The sequence below is a fragment of the Saccostrea cucullata genome, unplaced genomic scaffold, assembly GCF_032062105.1.
Source record: "Saccostrea cucullata isolate Sc308-1 unplaced genomic scaffold, CSIRO_AGI_Scuc_v1 ctg5680, whole genome shotgun sequence".
NCBI lineage: Eukaryota > Metazoa > Mollusca > Bivalvia > Ostreida > Ostreidae > Saccostrea > Saccostrea cuccullata.
The window spans coordinates 116,264-128,440 of NW_026941278.1; the positions used below are offsets into that span (position 1 = coordinate 116,264).

The 12,177-nt window shown below is 32.5% G+C and overlaps 1 protein-coding gene across 2 annotated transcripts; it reads right to left on the minus strand.

Moving 5' to 3' along the window:
- Positions 1-1,440: 1,440 nt before the first annotated feature.
- On the minus strand, positions 1,441-12,140 carry LOC134257540 (nose resistant to fluoxetine protein 6-like). 2 transcript variants are annotated; one of them, XM_062740141.1, is made up of 7 exons: positions 11,826-12,140; positions 10,893-11,000; positions 10,248-10,368; positions 9,118-9,304; positions 8,237-8,379; positions 8,048-8,096; positions 2,469-2,584 (listed from the first exon to the last, which is right to left on the minus strand). In XM_062740141.1, the coding sequence occupies exons 1-6, from the start codon at positions 11,870-11,872 to the stop codon at positions 8,058-8,060; spliced, it is 645 nt and encodes a 214-aa protein (XP_062596125.1). In that variant the 5' UTR covers positions 11,873-12,140; the 3' UTR covers positions 2,469-2,584; positions 8,048-8,057. The 2 variants fall into 2 exon arrangements, with proteins under 2 accessions (XP_062596124.1, XP_062596125.1); XM_062740140.1 differs by lacking the exon at positions 8,048-8,096 and having other exon boundaries at positions 1,441-2,584; positions 11,826-12,135.
- Between the last annotated feature and the right edge of the window lie 37 nt (positions 12,141-12,177).

The window sequence follows — 12,177 nt, forward strand, 5'->3', positions numbered from 1 at the left end:
AGCATAATAAAACACTGATGAAGACATTTAAACCATTTGTTTTTGCTGAATCGATTAATTGTCCCAAGCTTTCGCAAAAGAGAGGGGGCATTTAAATCTCGTTCGTCTTTTAGTCAGAAGTTCTGTCCGTCCATCTCAGAAAAATTAACCTTGGTCATATCTTTTAAATGAGAAGACCTAGGTCTGTCACATTTCATGTTTATTGCTTGCGACAAGACCTTTCTAAATACCCTATGAAATTGCCCCCCTGACCTTGACCTTGAAGTTTGACCTACTTCCAAAAAATTTTGAACGGGCCATAACCTTTGAATAAGAAGAGATACAAGATAAGGCTATCACATTAAACATGTGTATTAACTGTGACAAGACTTTTTTTAATACACTATTATTGCTAACGTTGTGACCTTGATCTTAGAGTTTGACCTTCTTTTAAAAAAACTTAGATAAATCAGGTACTAAGTTCTCAAAGAGAAGAGATAGGGCTTCCACATTAAACCTGTGCATTGCCTGTGAATAGACCTTTTGAAATACGCAATGATTTTTGAAATTTCACCTACTATTATAAAAATTGAAAACTTCTTTTAATTGACCATACTTTTGATTGAGAAGAGCTATCATATTATAAACATGTGTATTACCTATGACAAGTCTTTTCTAAATAAGGGAGTGTCAATCAAACGCGTCTAGAAATTTGAAGCTTCAATAACTTCCACAAAAGATTTTTAATTATACATGTATTTTCGTGGAGATGCTACAGCAACATATAAGTTATGAAATTATACAGAAAATGTGAGAAAATATTAACATCAAATCTGTGTATAAGCATTTTTAAGATTGGAAAAAAATTTAATTAAACATTCTATGGAATTATGTTCCTTATAACTCTGGTTGAGTTAGAAAGTGAAAATTGTTTGGACTTTTTTTTAGAATTTGTACATCATGTATTCTACAACCGGAACAAGTATTGTTTTAAAATCCTACTAAAAAAGAGAAGCTAGGGAATTATTCTTAAGACTGCATTTCATTTCAAGAATTCTAAATTTCTCCATCCGACATTTTAAAGTTTTCATTTCAGACATTTTAAAGGTTTTATTTCCGACATTTTTCAGGTAGTTCTCGGTATAATGAAAGCAGGATAGAAGATTTTACTTATGGAAAAATTAAAAGAAAAAATTTATAGCACATGTATATATCAAATGTCTTGCATATACCTTCGGTGCAGTCATTGACATTTAATTTAGTGAACATTAAATGAGATGAAAAAATCGCATGCTTCATTGAAGTCTTTCAAATAGGATTTGTGCTACATATATATATATATATATATATATATATATATATATATATATATATATATATATATATATATATATATATATATATATATATATATATATATATATATATTTATCATGATTTTGAAACTGAAGTTTGAAATCAATTCTTTTAAAATTCTTTTTTCTGTTTAGTAGGCTTAATGAACATTAAATTATCGAAGATGCACATTGCAAAAATTCCGGATATGAAAAGAAATAACTATCGGAAATGAAAAGAAAAATTGTCGTAAATGACATAAAGAAATGTCGGAAATTCTATGTAGATTTCCGGAAATGAAATGCAGTGATTCTGAATTAATCTCAGCCAGCTTATTCTATTCAAAATATAAGTGCCTCATCTTTCAATGATCATAATACTTTATATCACTCTGTAATCTAAATCTATTGAATGTCTTATTCAAATCAGGGAAAGAATTTTCAACCAAAAAAAAAACAAAATCTTAAATAGATTCACAGACACTTGATAAACTCCTGTGTGCTGATTATAACACAAACAGTAGAAAACCAAATACGGTTCTACTTGTATAATTATAACTTTATCTTTGTGATGCGTCTACAAATTTTCAAAATTAAATATTTATACATAAACAATGTTTATTACAATGTTTCAGATTTCAGATAGCTAAATACATTCACATCTTTTTTTTTTTTTAAATTACATATAAATATTTTTATTTTTGATGTAAAGTATGTTTACTACTGATAGGGAAGTTTATGAATATAATATTTAACAAAAAATTCTTTCAGTATATTAAGCAGATCTCTTAACAATGGTCATGTTGTTGATACATTAGTTAATCACTTCATCAGGGGTTAAAGTAAAACACTAAAAAATAAATAAATAAAGGTAATAAACATGATATATGTACATGTAATATAGCTAACATATACCATATTTATCAGATCTACAAAGCTGGTCATGCAGACTTGACAAATTGAAAGATAAATATTTCCCCATATAGTAGTTTTATAAAGCTTTTGTACATGTAATCAGTTCAGTTCGTAAAAAACCCTGGATTGATATAATTATTATATACAAAATCACTTGTATATCTGTAAAAATGATTTTAAAATTATAAATTTTGAATATTAAAAAAATTATCAAAAGATAACAGATCATAACAGAGTTTATCTTAGTTTTTTCTCAGAAGAAGTCTTTCTAGTCCTATCATTGGTGCTTCAAACGCCATGGAAACAAAGAAAGCCACTCCGTACGTTGCCATCCAAAATCCCAAAAAGAGGAAGACCTAGAAAAAGTAAAATTATAATGTAAAAGGACCTTCCACCCTACACCAGTCAATATTTCTTAAAATTGAAATACCCGGTAATTAATCACTGACTGAAAGTTAATGAGAAACAACCTTTGGTTTTTGATCTTAAGTTGTTTTTTTTTTCTTCATGTGTCTAAATCTAATGCTACATTGTCAATATATAGTCTGAAGTTTGTGAATTAAAATCCTCTTTTTAAGAACCACTGGACCAGGAAAGATGAAACTCATGTGAAATTATCCTCAGGTAGTGTAGATTCAAGTTTCTTCAAATCATTACCCCCAGGGGTAGGGTGGTTCAGTTAACATACGAGACGTTAAAGTTGACAATCATGCTTACATGGGTGATCTGTGCCCCCCCCCCCCACCTTGACCCCCGGTCTTCCAATTTTAGTAAGGTCACTGCAGTTAATTTTGTAACAATAGTCTTTCTATCATAAAATCATGTCTAGCTTGGATCTTTTATATTCCAATAAGTCTAAGTAAGACGCCAACTTACATTAATATCTTATATCTCAGAGTCAAAGATCAGTACATATCCTGTCTACAAACAGCTAGTATTGAGAATATATAACTTTTTAGCCATGGGTCCAAATTAGTCTTTAAACCCCGTTAAAAGCAGCATGTTGCTCCCATAATCTTTAGATGAAGTGTGATCTTGATTGAAGATATTTTCCCTGAAAGATCTCCTATATCCAAAATGGAACAGATGACGCTTTATAAAATTATTTGGTTGCCCTGTCCTGACACACTAAATAAAAATGACCAGACTCAAAAAAAATTTAACCCCCAGGAAGCAATCATTTTTTTTTTATTTGTACTCTAGAAAATATAATTTTTTTTTAAATTAGCATTGAAATTTTCAGAAAAAAAATAATCAACTTGATTTTTTATGACTTCCTACCGACCCAATATTTTTCAGACATAGTTGGGAGAGGACAACCAAACATTTTTCTTTAAATTTGGCCTGAAAAAATACAGGGTGATGCAGTATACTTTCGTAGCAAATGGCGGCGTGTTTATATTTGCGTTTCGACCTACTTATTTATAGGGAAATAAAGTAGTTTATAAGTAGAGATTGGAATTTCGGTAGTTATTTATAACATTTTTAATCATGTGACATTTCGTCTTACGTGATTTTATTGTCGTCTGCAACGTAAACAAATCTGAACAGGTGTAAAGACGAATAATGACCCCCATAGAATAATGACCGGGGGTCATTTTTCGATAGCGAAAAATGACCCCCGGTCAATATTCTACGGCGAAAAATGACCCCCGGTCATTATTCGACGTCGAAAAATGACCCTTTTGCCCGTAGAAAAAGTGTCACCACCCTAAAAATTTGCAGAACCCACGTGAAGAAAAATGACCCCCGTAGAAAAATGACCCCCTGTGGATTAAAGCTGAAATTTTTAGGGGGCATAAAAAAAATTAGATAAAGAAGCATATTGGGCAAAATGCTCACCCGAGCTTATTGGGAATATGTTGATCTCATAACATTATACAATTATAGCTATATTTTAAGGTCAATGCGATGATTCAGAATCTAAAGGAGTAAAAGATTTATCGAGCCTAAAGGGTTAGGTAAACATTGTTTTTCGATGGTGAAAATCATCGTACTGACAGAAAAAATCAGCAGTATTATATATTATTATATCCTCCGCTTGAAAAGCTGGAGGGTATATATATAGTGATCGGAATGTCCGTCCGTCTGTTACGCTTTGGGGTATCCATCTCTAATCCGCAGCTCCTCTTATATATAAAAAGATGTGTTTGTGAAACAGCTATGCCACTGTATGGCAATATAGCGAAGATTAAACTTTTCTTAAATGCAATTGAAAGAGGCTGGGTGGTCGTGGCTATTTTTAGACTATTTTGATCTCCATTAGAAGAAGAGAGCCATATAAAGATATAATAAAATGACCAAATTTTAAAGCTAAAATTTATGTAATTTTTCTTTGCCAAGTGATAGTTGACAGCTTAAGATATCATATCCCAAAATTTAAGTTATCTGGTGGTTAATAAAAAAAATTATTAGTTGACCCACTAGCCTCCTTAAGTATATTGGTACCCAACGTAGGGTCTTCTCACAAGAAATACAATTGCAAAATAGGAAAGACCTAGCACCACTTGTTCAAAAGTAATGGTTAAGGATAAGTGTTTTGAAAGGTAGGTCAAACTCAAAGGTCAAAGGGTCAAAGTTGATGGTTTCTTAAGAAAGGTATAATGTAACAAGGATTACATAATTATTTGAAGTATGAAAACCCTAGCCCTTACCGTTCAAAAGTTATAGCCAAGGTTAGTTTTTTTTCATAAGTACGGAAATCTCCAAGGTCAAGGTCAGAAGGTCAAAGTTTTTAGTATCCAGTGAAAGGTCATGCCATAAAAAATATATCTGTGAAGTATGAGAGTACTAGTATCTACCGTTTAAAAGTTATGGCCAAAATAAAAATTTGGCATTTTTGTGTAAAATGTAACAAACTCCATTGTAAAGGTCAAATTTAGTGGTAACCAAAGTAAGGTCTTGTCATAAGAAATACACATATTAAATATGAAAGTCATAGCTCCAATAAATGAGAAGTTATGGTAGACAGACAGACATACAGACGGACACGATAAAACTATATACCCCCGAATCTTCAATTACGTAGACATAAAAAGAAATGGTCTTCAATTAACTTTTCATATTATGATACAGTATAAAGAAAAGGTTACAAAAACGAAAATGTTTGTTCTGATTTTCATATTAAATTCTCTGAAAAATATACTTAGAACTGAGTAAAAGGGTAGAGTAAAACAAGAATTAAGAAATGTAATGAATACTGTGTGCTAAATCAAAAGGTTATGTCTAAATGTATAGTTTTTGCATTAGAATGTGTATTTTACACTAGCCCATAGCTTTACAGAGCATATTTTTAGGTGTTATACCCACCCGACCCCCTTACTTATTTAGGAGGAAGTCGATTATCAACGAAAAACTACCCTACATTTATTTTTCTATAAGGAGGGACTAAAAATAAGCTTTAAATAATCTACTATTCTACTAATTTTCAACTGTTACTTTACCACAATACTTTCATGTATACCCCCACCAACATTTAAAGTATGCTTTAATCATGGCGAATTAAATTACGATATGAAAGTACTTGTGTGAGGGCTTAACTTCATTTCAATATTTTATCTAAAGCCTTTTTCAGTATTATTGAAAGGTATAAAGTTTTATTTATGTTTTTGGTTTTTGGTTTTAATAATATTATTATAATTTTTTTTTTTGGATTTAACGTAATGTTCTTTTTTGTGGGGGGGGGGGGGGGGGGTATAAAAAGAATATGTATTTGCAAAGATTTAAAAAATCTTTAATCATATAATGATAGCCTACATGTATAGGATGGAACATATAAAAAATATACAGCATCGAGGCGTCCTGTCATCCATTTCTATTTTTACTCACTCGTCCGAACGAAACCTTATTAATTCGAACAAATTACTTATTTGTACGCACCGATATTAATTCGTCTGCTAAAAATTTCCACTTTTTCCCAACAAATATTTTTTTTCTGCAAAAAAACGTATCAATAGAGTCAGTTAAGAAAAAATATATATTTATAAATTTCATCTCCAGCGTGCGTTGGATCCATTTACATGTGCCATCTTTGATTTTCTAGGTTTGCTCCTTTATCAGAGAAATGAAGATTAATTGAATGATTGTGAATAGCTCCAAACTAATCTGTCAATATTTCGCCAGAGAGAAATGAGGAACTTTATTACCCCTACGTGCTAAGAAGAACAAAGATCAAATCATAGACCTAAATCGCTTTAGGTCTATGATCAAACTTATTCGAATAAATGCATGAGTTACTCGAAGGAAGAACAATAATAATTTACAGCATATTTTTCCCTTTCATCTATTATAAATTTTGTATCGCTTTAAAGGGGGTCATTTTTCAATGGGGGTCAATTTTTATAGGACTAACATATAAAATAATGACCCCTAGGACTCTTTTTCTACAAAAACTGATTTTTTTCTACGGGTGGGGGTCACTTTTTGTCGTTGAAAAATGACCCCCCCCCCCCCCCCCGGTCATTATTCGATGGGGGTCATAATTCGCCTTTACACCGGCGGACACAACTTGGGACGAAAAGGGACGGAGTTAATTAATTACAAAGAAAAACTAAAAGCTACATATCAGAAACATTGGATGTGTCCAGGACTACAATCGCAAGTGTTAAGAAGCGTGTAGAGCGTCAAGTTTTCATAGAAAACATCTCAGACAAGACAGGAGACCTATCGCGACAGACTATCAAAAGCTAGAAAGGCTGGAAAAAACCTACAGAAGAGAGAGTTTACAGGATATGACAGGAAAATTCAATGAAAATTAGGAACAGTCAATATCTAAACAAACTGTACAATTACATCTGCATAAATATTGATTCGTGAGGCGGATTGCAAAGAAAAAAACCGGTAATTCGAGAGTTTAATAGGAGAAAACGTTTATCTTGGTGTCGAGAAAGAGAAAACTCACTGTTGGCAACCTTTGAAGACAAGTTATATTCTCAGATGAATCCAAGATTGTTGTGCAGGACAAGAGTGTATTACATATATTTGGAGGAAAGGGGGGGGGGGAGTGGAGGCCAGATTTGGTAGAAGCGCGCAAAACAAAACCATGTTACCAAGTTATGATCTTGGGGTGTATCACCTGGCATAGAGCCGGCACTATTTCTATAATGCTGATAAATATCAGATCTTAGTCAACAATTTGTGGTCAGTTTTATTTCGTCATTTTCCGACTGGAAATCATCTTTACCAAGACAATAATGGTCCTGTACACAGTACGCGTTCAATGCAGGATTATTTGCGTGTGAACATTATTACAACGTTGCTGGCCAGTCCAGAGTTCAGATTTAAGGACATACGCAAGATACTTTACCTACTGATAATTTTCGAAGATATTCTAAATTTAAAATTATACTACCAATACATGTTCTCAGACAAAAATTCAGCATACGTTTCCAGGGGTTTTGCTCGGATATCAAATTATGAAAAAGGTTGAATTTTTCAAAGAAAAATATACAAAAATTACGAAACATGAATTCCAGATTTTTTCCAACAAAATATGGTTTAAAAGAATTTTACAAATCCATATAAAGACATTAAAAGTATTAAACACAGGTCCTTCATTTAGTGAAACTCTTCAACTCCATGGAAAAGTCCAATATAAAGTTCAAACTACGTTGTGTATGACCTTAAATATAATTCAAAATCTGTGCTCCTTATTAAAAGAAAGCTTCATGGAAGGATAGGAAGAATTTAAGAACAGAGCCGGAAATCTTCCTTGCAATCCTGCGCATCTGGACCCAAAAAACACCACAGTATGTCAAAAGCATGTACAGAAGCAATTGGAGATGGTTACTAAATGTACATATTTGTTTAAAAGAGCTTACGTTTAAAATATCACCTTAATAGGTAAGTTATTTTTGATTTACTTAATTTCTGAAATGAAATAAAAATAAACATAAACGAGTTACGATGTTGACTACTACTTTCGTGGCGCATCTAAAAACGCCGCCATTTTGTACGAATATATTTTGCATCATAATGTAGTTTGAATTTAAAGTTTAAGTATTACTCACCATGTTGATGTCAGTGTAGTAAAAAGTGTCTCTTTGGCTCATAATGTAGACATGTATGATGACGGGATGAACCAAGTAGGCACAGTAGGTCAGGCGACTGAGGGGAGACCACAGACGGGCAGACAGGAACGTATTGATAAAACCTACAGGGTCAAATGTTACAATGTGTCCATTAAACATGAACCAAACACTGTCGATCTTAACTCACTTCTGATATAAATATATTAGTTAAGCTGGTCCATTGGTTCTGGACAAGAAACTTAAGATATTATGTGAAAAGTTCAATTTAAAGCTCAATGATGCCTCAGACGTGAAACATCAGGGAAAATTTAAATACATATACCAATTAAGGTATAATATTTTTGTTCTTTTAATACAAAGGCACAGCAGTGCAACTACAAGTTGAAATATTTTTCAGATCACTTATTTATATTTACATTTGCAAATGTTTTCCTTTATATAACACTACTGAAAGCAATGCATATCTATAACTGTATAAATACCGGTACGGGGTCAAGAGGTCATAGATGTGCGTATGGATAAACGTTCAAAGTAATTTCTCAGTGACGTCTTAAAGGGTCGACACGCGTTATGTGGATTACATACATACCGTTGGGTTTGAAAAATAATGCATTTCACACGTTAAAAGTCTTAATCAGGCAAATATAAAGTATGAATAAGTCACAAATGTAAATATAAGTAATAAGGTATCATTTAAAACATTTAACGGGCTCTAAATACGGATTGGTACGAGATTAAATTTATCATAAAGCTTCGGGCTTTATGGAATTTAATCACGTGACCAACCCGTATTTATATTCCGATAGATGTTTAAAAATGATACCTTATTTCTTAAATATTGTACTCTATATGACTTTAACCTCCATATCCTATACTGCAGGCAAAAATAATCCATGCTACACCCAAGCCCCAAGTTGTAGTTGACAAAGAGTTGTAAAGGGCAGAAACTGCTGTAGAGAATTTATGGCCCCTGTACAGTTCAGTGCTCCCAAACACCAATGAAGACAAACAAATCAGGGCAATAATCCATCCCAACACCACAATCACCTGGTTAAATATAAAGCTAATATAAAAACAGTTCTCTGGAGCATATGCATGTACATGCATCTATATAAAAAGAAAGTCAATCCATTTCCATAAAAGAACTTGTTAGCACTTGTAGCAATTAACATATTTGTTGAAAATCAATCTGACGGTTAATTTTTTCCTTTCTTAAATTTTTTTAAGAATGCATTTTTATTACTGGAATATTTGTTTGCTTTGTTTTCTTTTAATTTTCATAGGACTGGTATATGCACATTTATAGTTACAAGAAAGTATGATGGCCAATTTTCAAAACATCAAAATCTGAGGAGTATGTAGTGAACTCTTCAGAATTAGAGGCGCGTTTGGTCATCTGACTGGGACAGCATGGCATTGCGGATAATACAAAACATGCCACTATCAATCCAATTTTAAATGTTATGTGCATTTGTCATTCGTACTAAAGAATAGAAGAACTAAAACACATATGTAAAAGAGCGAAAACCCTAACTTTATCGTCCATTAATAAAAATACGATATTTCCGAGGTATGTGTATTGACTTTAAATGTACCATTATGATAAACTGATAAATAGATACATACGATCTTCAATAGATGTAAATTAATATCCTTGTCATCTCTACTCTTGATTAAAATAAAGTCCACAGCAATAAAATCTTTCATATGCATTTTTTGGATTTGTTCATCGACATTCAACGTGTTGTTTACATGTTTATGTTACGTTTCTCCCAGAAAGCACGCGAGATTTGTACATTCTCCGACTTTTTCACAAAAGAGCACACTAGGAACTATAACTCTTCAATAGTGGAAATATAATGTATTGAAGACATTATTTTATGATTTGTTGTCTTCATACCCTTAATCAATATGTAATTTCAATTATCAGCATCCAAAAAACTTATTTTTTGTAATTCTGCAGATGTTCATTATTGACATTAATACTTACTTTTGGCAGCTTGGCTTGTCTCTCAGATTTCCACATGAAGTATCCTGTTAGAACTCCAATAAGGTATGGGGCTATTCTGGCATAGGGCTTCTGGTATACCTTATCAAATGATTCTACCGGGCTGTAAAAGAAAGCAACTTGTACACGTGTTGTAGGCAACATGAAATTCAAAGAATTATAGCAAATTCATAAATAATTGCGTGGAATTATCAGGTAATTTCGTGAGAGGCACCACACACAAAATAAAATTATTCGCCTTTTTATGGTGCTAAAATCTATGTAAAATCTCGTGATCAAACGTCAACTCGCGAATTTTTATTCTTGAAATTTGACGTTGAAGAGCCCATTCGCGATGATAAGTACTCACGAAAAATAAGGAATCTACAGTACTCACTACATGTAATATACATGAATGATCAAATGATCAAACTTATATTTTGATTTTCATATTATTATCAACTCAGACAATAATATAGTAGATATTTTGTCAAGAGTGACAGGAAAAACAAGAGTATGAGCCTATGACCTTGACATTATATGAGAAAACAAATTAGTGACAATAAATATCCTGTTGGACTAACAGCTGCCTTAAAATATTTAAACCAGTTTATACTTGTACAGTGTATGTTGTCATCATTAACCTACTTGGGTGAATGGCCCAAGTTATAACCCAGCTGTACTGACATTATCCCCCTGAAAACCAACTGCATCACCATAAGAGCCAATATTATAATGTATCCTATCAAAGGTTTCCTGAAAAGAACCAAAACATTAACTATGAAAATGAAGTTTAAATAAACTAGAGGTACGGTGAGCAATAAGCTCACTAAATAATACCCCCGGCTTCCCATACGAATACAATGGCAGTATCCATGTTTTGCTCTGGAAAATCCAAAATATTTGTCGGATCAAAAAGTAAAATAGGAGGTGCACAATGGCAATATGTAATAAAGATTCTGTGAAAGTTTCATTAAAGTTGCTTCAGTGGTATGAGAGGAGTTGCGGATAAGAGATGGTACCCCAAAGCGTAACAGAGGACGGACACACGTACAGACGGACGTACGGACGGACATACCGATTACTATATACCCTCCCACTTTTCAAGCGGGGGGTATAATAAAATAGATTTATTAAAAGTATAAAAGGAAGCGCCGGGGGTGGACAGTTTTCCTTCATTATAAGTGTAATTTGTTTCATTCTAGGTTTATCCCGTGGATATAGTTCATTTGATATGGTTTTTTGTATCCCACATTTGTTAGGTCACAATGGATTTTGCGTTAGTGTAATGAAGTAAAATAAAATGAAGTCCTATAAAGGTATAATACAAAAACTGTAAAACATTGATTATGAAGTATTAAACCTGGATTAAAAAGAATCTCCCATGACAAATTATGGGAGATCCTGGGGGATATTCAATAAGACTACAAAAATTATGCATGTATATATTTATTTAAATTGAGTCATAGGGTAAAAAATTATTTCATAATAACTGTAAATTAATTCATTATAAGCATCTTTGCTATAAACATGTTTTTTTCTGCTTGAGGTTCACGAGAAAAATAACAGTACAACACTTACCTGTACAAAGGGTATATTATAAATGGTGAAAGTACAAAAAACTGCATGTCATTTGCAAGGTACCAACTCCAACTAATGCACTAAAAATAAAGATAGCAAACATGGGAACATATTTCTTAAAGCAGATTTATATAATTGGGGATCCAAGATAACTTAGTTATATCCGTAAATTCGAAATATCCATATTCGCACTAAACGAGTTATGATGTAGAGTAGATGGACAGCATGAAGAGAAACAACTGTGTAATGAATTCCGAATTTGGTCCAAAATATCATAGACATGGCATATCAAAAACATTATACTTTATACCATCCATCCAGCAACAGCTCACATGTGCCCCAGATAGGTAAA

Coding starts and splice junctions, on each gene's coding strand:
- LOC134257540 (XM_062740140.1), bottom strand. CDS start 11,872: ATGCAGTTTTTTGTACTTTCACCATTTATAATATACCCTTTGTACAG. Junction 10,369..10,892: donor AACTTGGGCCATTCACCCAA/GTAGGTTAATGA, acceptor TTTCTTTTACAG/CCCGGTAGAATCATTTGATA. Junction 8,380..9,117: donor CTGCAGTATAGGATATGGAG/GTTAAAGTCATA, acceptor TTGACCCTGTAG/GTTTTATCAATACGTTCCTG.